Source organism: Herpailurus yagouaroundi, unplaced genomic scaffold (genome assembly GCF_014898765.1).
Source record: "Herpailurus yagouaroundi ecotype Mexico unplaced genomic scaffold, PumYag 195, whole genome shotgun sequence".
Taxonomy (NCBI): Eukaryota; Metazoa; Chordata; class Mammalia; order Carnivora; family Felidae; genus Herpailurus; species Herpailurus yagouaroundi.
In genome coordinates, this window is record NW_024412426.1 from 12,471,130 (window position 1) to 12,484,750 (window position 13,621).

At 36.2% G+C, this 13,621-nt stretch overlaps 1 protein-coding gene across 4 annotated transcripts in view; it reads left to right on the top strand.

Moving 5' to 3' along the window:
* Window positions 1-13,621, top strand: part of HMCN1 (hemicentin 1) — a 492,563-nt gene that overhangs the window by 131,839 nt on the left and 347,103 nt on the right. For all 4 annotated transcript variants that reach the window (XM_040446605.1, XM_040446604.1, XM_040446606.1 and 1 more), the window contains one exon: window positions 513-635. In XM_040446605.1, the coding sequence (XP_040302539.1) occupies window positions 513-635 (123 nt within the window). The remainder of the gene's footprint in view (window positions 1-512; window positions 636-13,621) is intronic.

The following is a 13,621-nucleotide window of genomic DNA, read 5'->3' on the forward strand; positions in this document are numbered from 1 at the left end:
GGCTGATCTTTGGGGTGACTTGGCTCTGTCTCACGGGTTTCTCACTTTTTTTTTTTTTTTTTGAGACCAGTAGGCTTGTTTAGGCATGTTCTTTTCATGGCCAAGGCAGAAGCACCAGAGACCAAGGAGAAATATGCAAGGCCTCTTGCATGTAGGCTCAGAACTGATAGAATGTCCCTTTGCCTTGGGCTGCTGCACAAAACAAATCACATGTCCACGCTTTGATTTGGAGATGACAAATTAAGCTCCACCTCTTTAGTAAGAGGGACTTCAAACACTTTTTCAAAATGCATATAGAGTGGAATATATATATTATATATTATATATTAATTATACATGTATGGTATTATAGACATATGTATGTATATGTATATTATATATGTAAGATATATATATAATATATATGTATTCCAGTTTCATAGTAATATGTTAACACATAATAGGTAGTCAATAAATACATATTGATTTATGAAAACCCTTTAAATTGTCTTCTTTTTTAAAAAAAATTATAGGTTGTATTTGTGCTCACTGGAGACTGTGATGACAGGGGCCATATTGGATATAAAGTCTATGAAGAAATTGCCTCTACAAGTTCTGGTCAAGTGTTCCATCTGGACAAAAAACAAGTTAATGAGGTCAGTTTAATAAGTGGGTCTCCTTTATTATTAACTACATTACCATAATTAGTTAGGCTGACCTAATTGTGACAGATATGATTTCAAAAACAGTTTGCAAAGAGATTTTTGTTCCCCGCCCTAGTCCACAGGTCAATAAAAGTATTAAACCAATGTGGAGAAGCATAGATTTGTATAGTATTAGTTTATGCGTTGTATTCTATACTGATGTATTATTTAGATTTAAGCATAAATGTATTTAAAATTTATTCAACAGGAATTGAAAATTTTTGTAGATCTTGTTTAGTAAAGTCAATTTGTATTTCTGATACACAGCTTTTGAATAATTGGTAAAATAAGGTGTGATGGTTTACTGAAGTTGAATATGAAAAAGTTATTGAGCAAAATTCTAATGATGTTAATCTCTAAAAGTAAAAAAAAACTATAAGTAAGTAACTTATGTAGTTAACTAAAATTTTTATGGTAATAAAATCTATAACTTACATACTAAGAAAATCTTGGTATTTTCTAAAAAAGCGTTTGAGATACGTCTGTCACAATTCTTTCTCCTTTCTGTTACCTTGTTGTGGCCTCACTACGGTAAGAATTTATTTATCTATCTATCTATCTATCTATCATCTATCTATTTATTTACTTATTTACTTATTTATTTATCTATCTATCCATCCATCCATCTATCTATCTATCTATCTTCCATTTAAGCTTCTAGGAGCATGCCAGTACTAAGATAAGGTTTTATGTAGGCACAATTCACATTTGATTGATGTGGTTACTGTTACCCAAACAAGTTCTATTAATTTCATAACAGATTCCTTTGAGTCTTGAATGAAATGGTTCAGTAATTCTTCTTATACCTAAAGAATTCTTATTACATCATGGTGGAAATAATAGGACATTGCAAATTTCTAGAATAATATCTAGCACAAATATTTTTATCAGCATATGATATACAAACTTGGAAGGTTATTTTAGTGTAAAAAGTCTTTTGTTGGAAGAAACAGCCTTAAGAAGGTTATGGCTTGAGTCCATATTGTGTCCATGATGGAGATGCTGAAATGCCTGGGCAGGGTCTGACAACTACAGGGGAATCCTTTAGCAGTTATTTGTATGAACATTTGCGTGAGAATTTGGGAACCTAGGAAGAAAAGAATTGGGGAAGAGTACAAGACTTTCACAGGACCTGGGTTTCTTTCATTTTTTTTAATGTTTATTTATTTTTGAGAAAGAGACACACACAGAGTGTGAGTGGGGAAGGGTCAGAGAGAGAGGGACACACAGAATCCAAAGCAGGCTCCAGGCTCAGAGCAGTCAGCAGAGAGCCCACCTGACCCAGGGCTCCAACTCACAAACTGTGAGATCCTGACCTGAACCGAAGTCGGCCACTTAACCAACTGAGCCACCCAGGCGCCCCCAGGACCTGGATTTCTTGTCCCATCCCATCGGCTATGTTTGACCTTAATGAAGGAAAGCCCTCTTGTAGTTGTTTTTAATCTGGAATTGTATAACACTCTGGGGTACAGTCAATATCATCAGCACAAAGTAGAGGGTATGAGTAAGGAGAGTACTGCTTTCTCTTGCATCAGTGAGGACACCACCTGCTTTGGGTGTTGTGAAGTTCCAGATTAAAAGTGACAGTGGTCTTCTGCAGAAAAATGGGGCAGAAGATGCCATTCCCAGTGGACTTGGTGGTTCTGGCAGAAAGTACTAGAGAAGAGAATAGGCGAGAAGAGACATGGCTGGCACCTCGGGCATTTGAAAGAACAGTTGTTCAAACCTGTTAGTAGTCAGGCACAACTTGGAGCTTCCCAAAACAAATTGGATGAACTTTTAGGGAGAACCATAGGACTTTATTAGGAGTTGGGTCCCAGAGCTAGAAAATAACATGGTGATTCTCATAAATGTAACTCCCATTTATATCCACATACCCAGGGAAAATGGACTAACACAAAATTGAAAATATTATTGTTGTCTTAAATGGAAAAAATAAGCCCTACAAAGATACACACTTTAGTTATTAAATAAATGGTGTGATGCATAATTTTTGTAGTCCTAATAATTTTTAACAATTCTGACAATTACCAAGTAATTTACAAGAATAACAATGTATAAAAACTTGATATAAATTGCCGAAAATTATAGATACAGATATATAACAGAAATTTAACCCGCTGATATTTTGACCTTGAAATTTAGCTTAGGCAGAATAGGACTAAAGAGAAGCATTGCTAAAATTGTCCATTTTTATAAATTGAAGTTTGAAGCAAACAGGGTGAGCCTTAATTTAGCTGTCCATCATGGGAATCCCAACCCCCTCACCATCTGGTTCAAGAAAGATCATCTCATCTACTTTGGGCCACTTGAGACTCAAGAGGAATTTAACTGGAGTCATCTTGAAAAAATTCTCTTCTAGGTATTATCCTGTATGGATGTGAATCCCAGACCTGATGCAGGCATCTTCATATAATTCTGAGAATTAAACAAATGTAAGGGAGAGTAAAAAGCTAAGAAAATCCAAAGCCTGTGGGTTAAGTCAACACTCAATCCCATCCTACTGCTAAGCCTCCAGAGTTAAGGAAATGACCCTTTTGCTTAAGCCAATTGAAAGCAAGTATTCAGTTACCTAAAGGTAAATGTATCCCAAATGAAAAGAATTCTATATTCCTTCATGACATGGTCTCTTTAAACTCCACTAAACAGGGAGAATTTGTAAATTTGTAATTTGTAAAACAGGGAGAATAGACTTCTCCATTTTCGAAAGTTATTATAAGATTAAATAAGATAATGCGTGTAAAATGTTTCAAACAAGTTCTGGTACAGGGTAAGTGCCCAATAAATGTTAACTAGTATTTTTATAATCCTCACAATGTTATTTTGCTTTCAAAGTGGAGAAATTGTGCCCCTATGTTTTTTAGAAACCAGATGGCTAGCTGTTGCTAGGAAATACATTTACTGAAATGGGAAAAGGCTGGAGAGATTTTTTTTTTTTTTTTTCCTGTGTGAGGAAAGATACTGTGAAGGGGTTACTGGAAACTGTATACACCAATGCTTTCCTTAAAGAAAGCCACCAAGGTAGAAGATTTTGTTAACAAAAAGCAGAGTGACAGAGTTAAAATTGGATTTGCAGAATTTTTAGCATATAATGTAGCCATTTTTCTTTTCTCATTGCTCCAAATTCTCCTATTGTATAAACATAAACAACTCTGGGAAAAATTGATGATATAGTGATAGCTGCACATTTAACATACGTGAGAACTGCAGGAGGGCCACACGTGTGCTTGGTCCTTACATTTTACTCAAAAGCAATTTTTCATCTCTTATTTCTAATGAAAATTGTGAAATATTATGCTTTATCCTCTCTAGTTCATCAATTTCCTAACCTAGTGGGATATTTTTTGTATCAACTTTCTCTTGAGATAACTTGAAGTTTCCTCTTTCTTCCTCTTTTTTTTAAATAATAATTAAGTAGAGTATCTTTCATCTTTATTTAACATAAAAGAAACCAAAGTGAAGAAATTATTTGCCAAGCATCAGTCTATAAATCATTGTACGGTATTACATTTTGGAAACACAAGTTAAGACACATCTCAAGGATGTACTTAATGCACCTTTGAAGTTGAAAAAGGAACTAAACAGTTTTACTTGTCCATTTCTTTGTAAACTGGGTTATTATCAATGGATCTAATTAATGCTTCCTTAGGTATAAGAAACGTCCAAGTTTGAAATCTCAAAGTTACCCACAGATGTTATATGCTAGTGTCAAAGAAGCTAATGTGAAAGATCCATTGTTAATTGGATGATTTACTTGTTCTGAATTTCCCCATTCTTTTTCCCTACCTCTCCCAATTCACGTCTCCAAACACTCTCCTCCTGTCTCTCCCTATCCTCCTACAAAAAACCTTCCACCTGGACATCCTGGCCCTATGGATTGGTGTAACTCCCTACTTGAAAGTAATGCTGGCTGTATTATATCAGAAGGGAGTTTTATTAAATAAAGGAATCATTGTCAACTAATTTATATTTTTTGAAGGACATAAATGATGATATTTGGAAGTCTCTCAGTAAATCTTAACGACTATCTTATCATGTAACATGCAGGTCTTTGGTATAAGAAATATTAATTCCAGCGATCCTTCCAGCACTTAGTGCTTTCTTTGGGAGAGGCTCCTGTGCCGCTCTGTTTGGAACGGGCAGACTCTTTTCCTCATTCTCTATTAGACATGAAAGGCTCCCATGATTCTTTCCTTTTCTCAGGCTAAGAAAATAATAATAGTATCAATTTAGATGATCGAGTGCTTGATATGGCCATTCAATAAGAGTTTAATTTTATTTCATTTAATCTTTACCATATAAGGAAGACAGCATGATCATAAACCTCAATGCATAAATGAGGGAACTGAAGCATAGGGAAGCAGAGCATCTTGCTCAAGGTTAAATTGAACTTAGGGGACATACTTAGTCTTTCTCCTCAGATGATACCCTTGACCACCATAAGTCCTTGCCTGTGATTTCCACTTTTGTTTTTTTATCGGAGGATGCATTTCTTTAAGTAAAATTAGCACACAATGTTATATTAGTTTCAGGTGTATAATATAGTGGTTGGAAAATTCTATGCATTATTCATTGCTCACCACGGTAAGTGTGGTCATCTATAACCATACAGTATTATTACAGTATTATTGACTATATTCCCTATGTTGTACTTTTAATCTCTGTGACTTATTTATTTTATAACTGGAAGCTTTTGCTTCTTAAGTCCCTTTATCTGTTTCACTTACTCCCTACCCACCTCCCATTTGGCAACTAACTACCAGTTTGCTGTCTGTGTTTAAGTCTGTTTTTGCTTGTTTGTTCATTGGTTTTGCTTTTTAGATTTTACATATAAGCGAATGCCTTCTTTCACTTAACATTATACCCGCAAGGTCCATCTATGTTGTTGCAAATGACAAGACATCATTCTTTTTTTATGGCTCAGTAGTATTCCAGTGTGTGTGTGCGGGCACATGCGTGCAAACGTATGTATATGTGTGTCAAATCTTCTTTATCTATTCATCTATTGATGGACACTTGGGTTGTTTCCTTATCTTGGCTATTATAAATAATGCTTCAATAAACATAGGAGTTTATTTGAGTTAGTGTTTTCATTTTCTTTGGGTCCAGTAGTGGGATTACTGGACTATATGGTGTTTCTATTTTTAACTTTTTGAGGAACACCCATAGTGTTTTCCACAGTGCCTACACCAATTTACATTCCTACCAACAGTGCATGGTGGTTCTTTTTTCTCCTTGCCAACCCTTGTTATTTCTTGTCTTTTGGGTACTAGCCATTCTGACTGCTATGGAGTGATAACTCATTGTGGTTTTGATTTGCATTTCCCTAATGATTTGTGATGTTGAGACTTTTTCATGTACCTGTTGGCCATCTATATGTCTTCTTTGGAAAAATTTCCAAATGAAGCTGTATAAACGGTCATGTACAATGTTTGCATGGACATATGCTTTCATTTCTTTTGTATAAATACCAAAGTGGAGAATGACTGAATCAGATGATAGTATGTGAAGTGACAGTCTTACGCCTAATCTATGAAAAATCCTAACATCCTGGCAACAAAAAAGCCTCATAGATGAGAGATTACTGGATACATTTCTCTTGCTAGTTTTATACTTATTTTCATTGGTTCATGCTGATATTAGAAAGACTTAACTTTGCTGGAGTGTGAATTCAGCAAAACCCCTTCCTGCCACTTTGGCCAAAGATCCCTTGTGACTACAATTCAGACCAAGAGCTTTCTGCATAAAGCTTAATGATGAGACTCTGAAACCCAGAGTTTTGAACAATTAATACTCTGGAGTGAGGTACCTGCCATTTTATTTTCCCTTATTCTAAGTTTCACTCCACACGTTATTTCAGAAACATAACCTTACTGCTGACCTTGAAAATAAGTAGAAACGGGTGTTTCCTCTGAAATTTGAAAATGTATCAGAGACAATTATAACATTCTAGAAAACTACAGGAAATGTTAGAAAACAATGCGTAAATGTTTCCACTTATTCATTCTTTGACTTCACCTAATTAAATGTTGAAAATGAAGTGGAGAACTCAGAGCTCATACTTTAAAATAATATGAAGTCTTTACATCCAAAAATACACCAAAAAGGAATATTTATCCTAGTTCCAGTAGAATACTTTCTTTTTCTATTATGCTAAGATTGACATGTTATCCTCATGAATGTGTGTGGGGAACCTCTCATACTCCTGTCATATTGTTACCTTATCCCTCCAAGGCACCTAGGAGTCATTAATTAATTAAATTACTGATATGGCTATACGAAGTCATGTGTACTTTTTGTTTCTATTTGCTTAGAAAAAATAAAACATAACATACTTAGTTTATTATTTAAAAATTATTTATTACAGACCTCTGAGCATGTGAACGGTATTTAAAAATGACATTGATATTGTGCATAGGACATAATATTCTTTGCAAGTGGAGAAAAGAAAAAGATGACTTTTCTCATTAGAATCTTACTTACACAGAAAATACCAAGAGTCAAGTGGAGCCCTCCTGTCATGTGGAGCAGTGGGGAATGGGAAGTGGGGAATGCATTGTTTAAAAGGATGAGCCTGTAAAAAATGAGAATGTCCGTCTTCCATTTTATGGTTTCATGTATTGGCTCTGGGAACTGGTTGAAGCACTAGGTACAAACTATGGCAGTGTATTCTATGAAGGCAGTGGAGTCATATCTATAAAACAAAACTCGTGAAATTTAGAAAACAGAATGGAGAGAGAAGCTTATATAAATTTCTGAAAGAATATTTCTGAAAAGAAAGATGTGTTAAGGGCAGATGGTAGTGATTAGGTTACATGCATTCAACAGAACCATAACAATAGAAAAAGAAACAAACTGTTTTCTTAGTTGACTCTATTTTTTTAATATGAAATTTATTGTCAGATTGGTCTCCGTACAACACCCAGTGCTCATCCCAACAGGTGCCCTCCCCAATGCCCATCACCCACTTTCCCCTCCCTCCCACCCCCATCAACCCTCAGTTTATTCTCCGTTTTTAAGAGTCCCTTATGGTTTGCCTCCTTCCCTCTCTGTAACTTTTTTTCCCTCTTCACCTCCCCCATGGTCTTCTGTTAAGTTTCTCAGGATCCACATAAGAGTAAAAACACATGGTATCTATCTTTCTCTCTATGATTTATTTCACTTAGCATAACACTCTCCAGTTCCATCCACATTGCTACAAAAGGCCATATTTCATTCTTTCTTATTGCCAAGTAGTATTCCATTGTATATATAAACCACAACTTCTTTATCCATTCATTAGTTGTTGACTCTATTTTGATTAGAAGCTGAAATAAAATGTCGATTTCGACTGTGAGATGTGAAATTAACGGAGCCAATCACTTGCATAGCTAACTCTGGGTTTGCAAGAGTCTTAACTATCAAAACATTATGGTGTCAATCTCAAAGTCATTGAAAATTTTATTCAGTCCAAACTGGCTTGAAAGAAATTTTTATTGGAGTTATGGTGGAGATTAAAGATTTGAATTGAAAGGAAAATGTTCCAAGTGTTTGATATTCAAAACTGAAACAACTTAATCATCACTGAAGTCACTGACTATAGTCTCTTGAAGAGTTCACCTGTTGGGATCCACAAAGGAACACAAGGGAATGAAATACATCTGTAGTGTTAAAAGCAAATAAAATTCCATTGGGTCATTTTCACAGAGCCTCAACAATTTGGATATTTCCTTTTATATTTTATCAATTTAAATTTTAAAGGTTTCTTTTGAAACTTTTTGTGTAGAGAGGCATGTGTCTATGGTGAAAGGTATGCCTTTCTTTCTTTGTACACACACACACATACACATGCGCGCGCATGCACACACGCATGCACACACACACACACACACACACGTACATACACACACCAGAGTACATATTATCTTATGGGAATTTAGAAAGAATAAGAGAACTAATACGGTTAAGAGGTTATATACCTGTTGTTTCAAAACAATATTGTATTTGTATGTTTGTATTTGTAAAGATTTTAAGTCATTAAGAAAGCAATTATGTTTTAGTCATCTAAACCAGGGATTATTAAAGACATATGAAACAAGAATTCTTTGTTATATATGTAAAAATCAAGTGAGGTCTTTTGTTGAAAGCATTTTGAAAGGGACCTAATTTTGAATCTTGGGGAAAAGGAATTTTAGAATCATAGCCTCTCCTTTACACAAAGGTGCCTGAATATCTAGGCCAGTTGGCCTAGCTGACCAAGAGATTTGTGTGCCCAGAAGACTAAAGGTCAGTCTTTATCTATCAAAGAAGGGAAAAATAAAAAGGTCTGACTACTACATCTTTTCTCCAGATTAAGAGGTACCTACTGCTAGTATTTTCCTTTAATTATGATAATTAAATAATCTGGCTCAAGGTAATTGGTTGTTGTTAATTTCTAGACATAGAAGAGCTTATAGTTTTTTAATTTTCTTTTCTCAGTTGACTATCCAGGAGTCCTACTGTTATGATTACTGTTCTCCTGAGAGAAAAGGTTATAACTTTTGTACTAAACACAGTAGATCAATATTATTTTACCATTGCAAGAAAAGTCTTGGTTAATACCTTTGACAAAGTAATTATATCAATTAAAAGTAGCTTACTATGTTTGGAGAACACATATAAATTTGTTTTTTGTTTTTTTTTTTTTTGTTTTTTTTTGTTTTTTTTTATGCTGTATTTTTTTTATTTATATATGAAATTTATTGTCAAATTGGTTTCCATACAACACCCAGTGCTCATCCCAAAAGGTGCCCTCCTCAATACCCATCACCCACCCTCTCCTCCCTCCCACCCCCCATCAACCCTCAGTTTGCTCTCAGTTCTCAACAGTCTCTTATGCTTTGGCTCTCTCCCACTCTAACCTCTTTTTTTTTTTTTCCTTCCCCTCCCCCATGGGTTCCTGTTAAGTTTCTCAGGATCCACATAAGAGTGAAACCATATGGTATCTGTCTTTCTCTGTATGGCTTATTTCACTTAGCATCACACTCTCCAGTTCCATCCACGTTGCTACAAAAGGCCATATTTCATTTTTTCTCATTGCCACGTAGTATTCCATAGTGTATATAAACCACAATTTCTTTATCCATTCATCAGTTGATGGACATTTAGGCTCTTTCCATAATTTGGCTATTGTTGAGAGTGCTGCTATGAACATTGGGGTACAAGTGCCCCTATGCATCAGTACTCCTGTGTCCCTTGGATAAATTCCTAGCAGTGCTATTGCTGGGTCATAGGGTAGGTCTATTTTTAATTTTCTGAGGAACCTCCACACTGCTTTCCAGAGCGGCTGCACCAATTTGCATTCCCACCAACAGTGCAAGAGGGTTCCCGTTTCTCCACATCCTCTCCAGCATCTATAGTCTCCTGATTTGTTCATTTTGGCCACTCTGACTGGCGTGAGGTGATACCTGAGTGTGGTTTTGATTTGTATTTCCCTGATAAGGAGCGACGCTGAACATCTTTTCATGTGCCTGTTGGCCATCCGGATGTCTTCTTTAGAGAAGTGTCTATTCATGTTTTCTGCCCATTTCTTCACTGGGTTATTTGCTTTTCGGGTGTGGAGTTTGGTGAGCTCTTTATAGATTTTGGATACTAGCCCTTTGTCCGATATGTCATTTGCAAATATCTTTTCCCATTCCGTTGGTTGCCTTTTCGTTTTGTTGGTTGTTTCCTTTGCTGTGCAGAAGCTTTTTATCTTCATAAGGTCCCAGTAATTCACTTTTGCTTTTAATTCCCTTGCCTTTGGGGATGTGTCGAGTAAGAGATTGCTACGGCTGAGGTCAGAGAGGTCTTTTCCTGCTTTCTCCTCTAGGGTTTTGATGGTTTCCTGTCTCACATTCAGGTCCTTTATCCATTTTGAGTTTATTTTTGTGAATGGTGTGAGAAAGTGGTCTAGTTTCAACCTTCTGCATGTTGCTGTCCAGTTCTCCCAGCACCATTTGTTAAAGAGACTGTCTTTTTTCCATTGGATGTTCTTTCCTGCTTTGTCAAAGATGAGTTGGCCATACGTTTGTGGGTCTAGTTCTGGGGTTTCTATTCTATTCCATTGGTCTATGTGTCTGTTTTTGTGCCAATACCATGCTGTCTTGATGATGACAGCTTTGTAGTAGAGGCTAAAGTCTGGGATTGTGATGCCTCCTGCTTTGGTCTTCTTCTTCAAAATTACTTTGGCTCTTCGGGGCCTTTTTTGGTTCCATATGAATTTTAGGATTGCTTGTTCTAGTTTCGAGAAGAATGCTGGTACAATTTTGATTGGGATTGCATTGAATGTGTAGATAGCTTTGGGTAGTATTGACATTTTGACAATATTTATTCTTCCAATCCATGAGCAGGGAATGTCTTTCCATTTCTTTAAATCTTCTTCAATTACCTTCCTAAGCTTTCTATAGTTTTCAGGTCCACAGATCTTTTACATCTTTGGTTAGATTTATTCCTAGGTATTTTATGCTTCTTGGTGCAATTGTGAATGGGATCAGTTTTTTTATTTGTCTTTCTGTTGCTTCATTGTTAGTGTATAAGAATGCAACTGATTTCTGTACATTGATTTTGTATCCTGCAACTTTGCTGAATTCATGTATCAGTTCTAGCAGACTTTTGGTGGAGTCTGTCGGATTTTCCATGTATAATATCATGTCATCTGCAAAAAGCGAAAGCTTGACTTCATCTTTGCCAATTTGGATGCCTTTGATTTCCTTTTGTTGTCTGATTGCTGATGCTAGAACTTCCAGCACTATGTTAAACAACAGCAGTGAGAGTGGACATCCCTGTCGTGTTCCTGATCTCAGGGAAAAAGCTCTCAGTTTTTCCCCGTTGAGGATGATGTTAGCTGTGGGCTTTTCATAAATGGCTTTTATGATCTTTAAGTATGTTCCTTCTATCCCGACTTTCTCAAGGGTTTTTATTAAGAAAGGGTGCTGGATTTTGTCAAAGGCCTTTTCTGCATCGATTGACAGGATCATATGGTTTTTCTCTTTTTTTTTGTTAATGTGGTGTATCACGTTGATTGATTTGCGAATGTTGAACCAGCCCTGCATCCCAGGAATGAATCCCACTTGATCATGGTGAACAATTCTTTTTATATGCCGTTGAATTCGATTTGCTAGTATCTTATTGAGAATTTTGGCATCCGTATTCATCAGGGATATTGGCCTGTAGTTCTCTTTTTTTACTGGGTCTCTGTCTGGTTTAGGAATCAAAGTAATACTGGCTTCATAGAATGAGTCTGGAAGTTTTCCTTCCCTTTCTATTTCTTGGAATAGCTTGAGAAGGATAGGTATTATCTCTGCTTTAAACGTCTGGTAGAACTCCCCTGGGAAGCCATCTGGTCCTGGACTCTTATTTGTTGGGAGATTTTTGATAACCGATTCAATTTCTTCGCTGGTGATGGGTCTGTTCAAGCTTTCTATTTCCTCCTGATTGAGTTTTGGAAGAGTGTGGGTGTTCAGGAATTTGTCCATTTCTTCCAGGTTGTCCAATTTGTTGCCATATAATTTTTCGTAGTATTCCCTGATAATTGTTTGTATCTCTGAGGGATTGGTTGTAATAATTCCATTTTCATTCATGATTTTATCTATTTGGGTCATCTCCCGTTTCTTTTTGAGAAGCCTGGCTAGAGGTTTGTCAATTTTGTTTATTTTTTCAAAAAACCAACTCTTGGTTTCATTGATCTGCTCTACAGTTTTTTTAGATTCTATATTGTTTATTTCTGCTCTGATCTTTATTATTTCTCTTCTTCTGCTGGGTTTAGGCTGCCTTTGCTGTTCTGCTTCTATTTCCTTTAGGTGTGCTGTTAGACTTTGTATTTGGGATTTTTCTTGTTTCTTGAGATAAGCCTGGATTGCAATGTATTTTCCTCTCAGGACTGCCTTCGCTGCGTCCCAAAGCGTTTGGATTGTTGTATTTTCATTTTCGTTTGTTTCCATATATTTTTTAATTTCTTCTCGAATTGCCTGGTTGACCCACTCATTCGTTAGTAGGGTGTTCTTTAACCTCCATGCTTTTGGAGGTTTTCCAGTCTTTTTTCTGTGGTTGATTTCAAGCTTCATAGCATTGTGGTCTGAAAGTATGCATGGTATGATTTCAATTCTTGTAAACTTATGAAGGGCTGTTTTGTGACCCAGTATATGATCTATCTTGGAGAAGGTTCCATGTGCACTCGAGAAGAAAGTATATTCTGTTGCTTTGGGATGCAGAGTTCTAAATATATCTGTCAAGTCCATCTGATCCAATGTCTCATTCAGGGCCCTTGTTTCTTTATTGACCATGTGTCTAGATGATCTATCCATTTCTGTAAGTGGGGTGTTAAAGTCCCCTGCAATTACCACATTGTTATCAATAAGGTTGCTTGTGTTTATGAGTAATTGTTTTATATATTTGGGCGCTCCGGTATTCGGCGCATAGACATTTATAATTGTTAGCTCTTCCTGATGGATAGACCCTGTCACTATTATATAATGTCCTTCTTCATCTCTTGTTACAGCCTTTAATTTAAAGTCTAGTGTGTCTGATATAAGTATGGCTACTCCAGCTTTCTTTTGGCTTCCAGTAGCATGATAAATAGTTCTCCATCCCCTCACTCTCAATCTAAAGGTGTCCTCAGGTCTAAAATGAGTCTCTTGTAGACAGCAAATAGATGGGTCTTGTTTTTTTATCCATTCTGATACCCTATGTCTTTTGGTTGGCGCATTTAATCCATTTACATTCAGTGTTATTATAGAAAGATATGGGTTTAGAGTCATTGTGATGTCTGTATGTTTTATGCTTGTAGTGATGTCTCTGGTACTTTGTCTCACAGGGTCCCCCTTAGGATCTCTTGTAGGGCTGGTTTAGTGGTGACAAATTCCTTCAGTTTTTGTTTGTTTGGGAAGACCTTTATCTCTCCTTCTATTCTAAATGACAGGCTTGCTGGATAAAGGATTCTC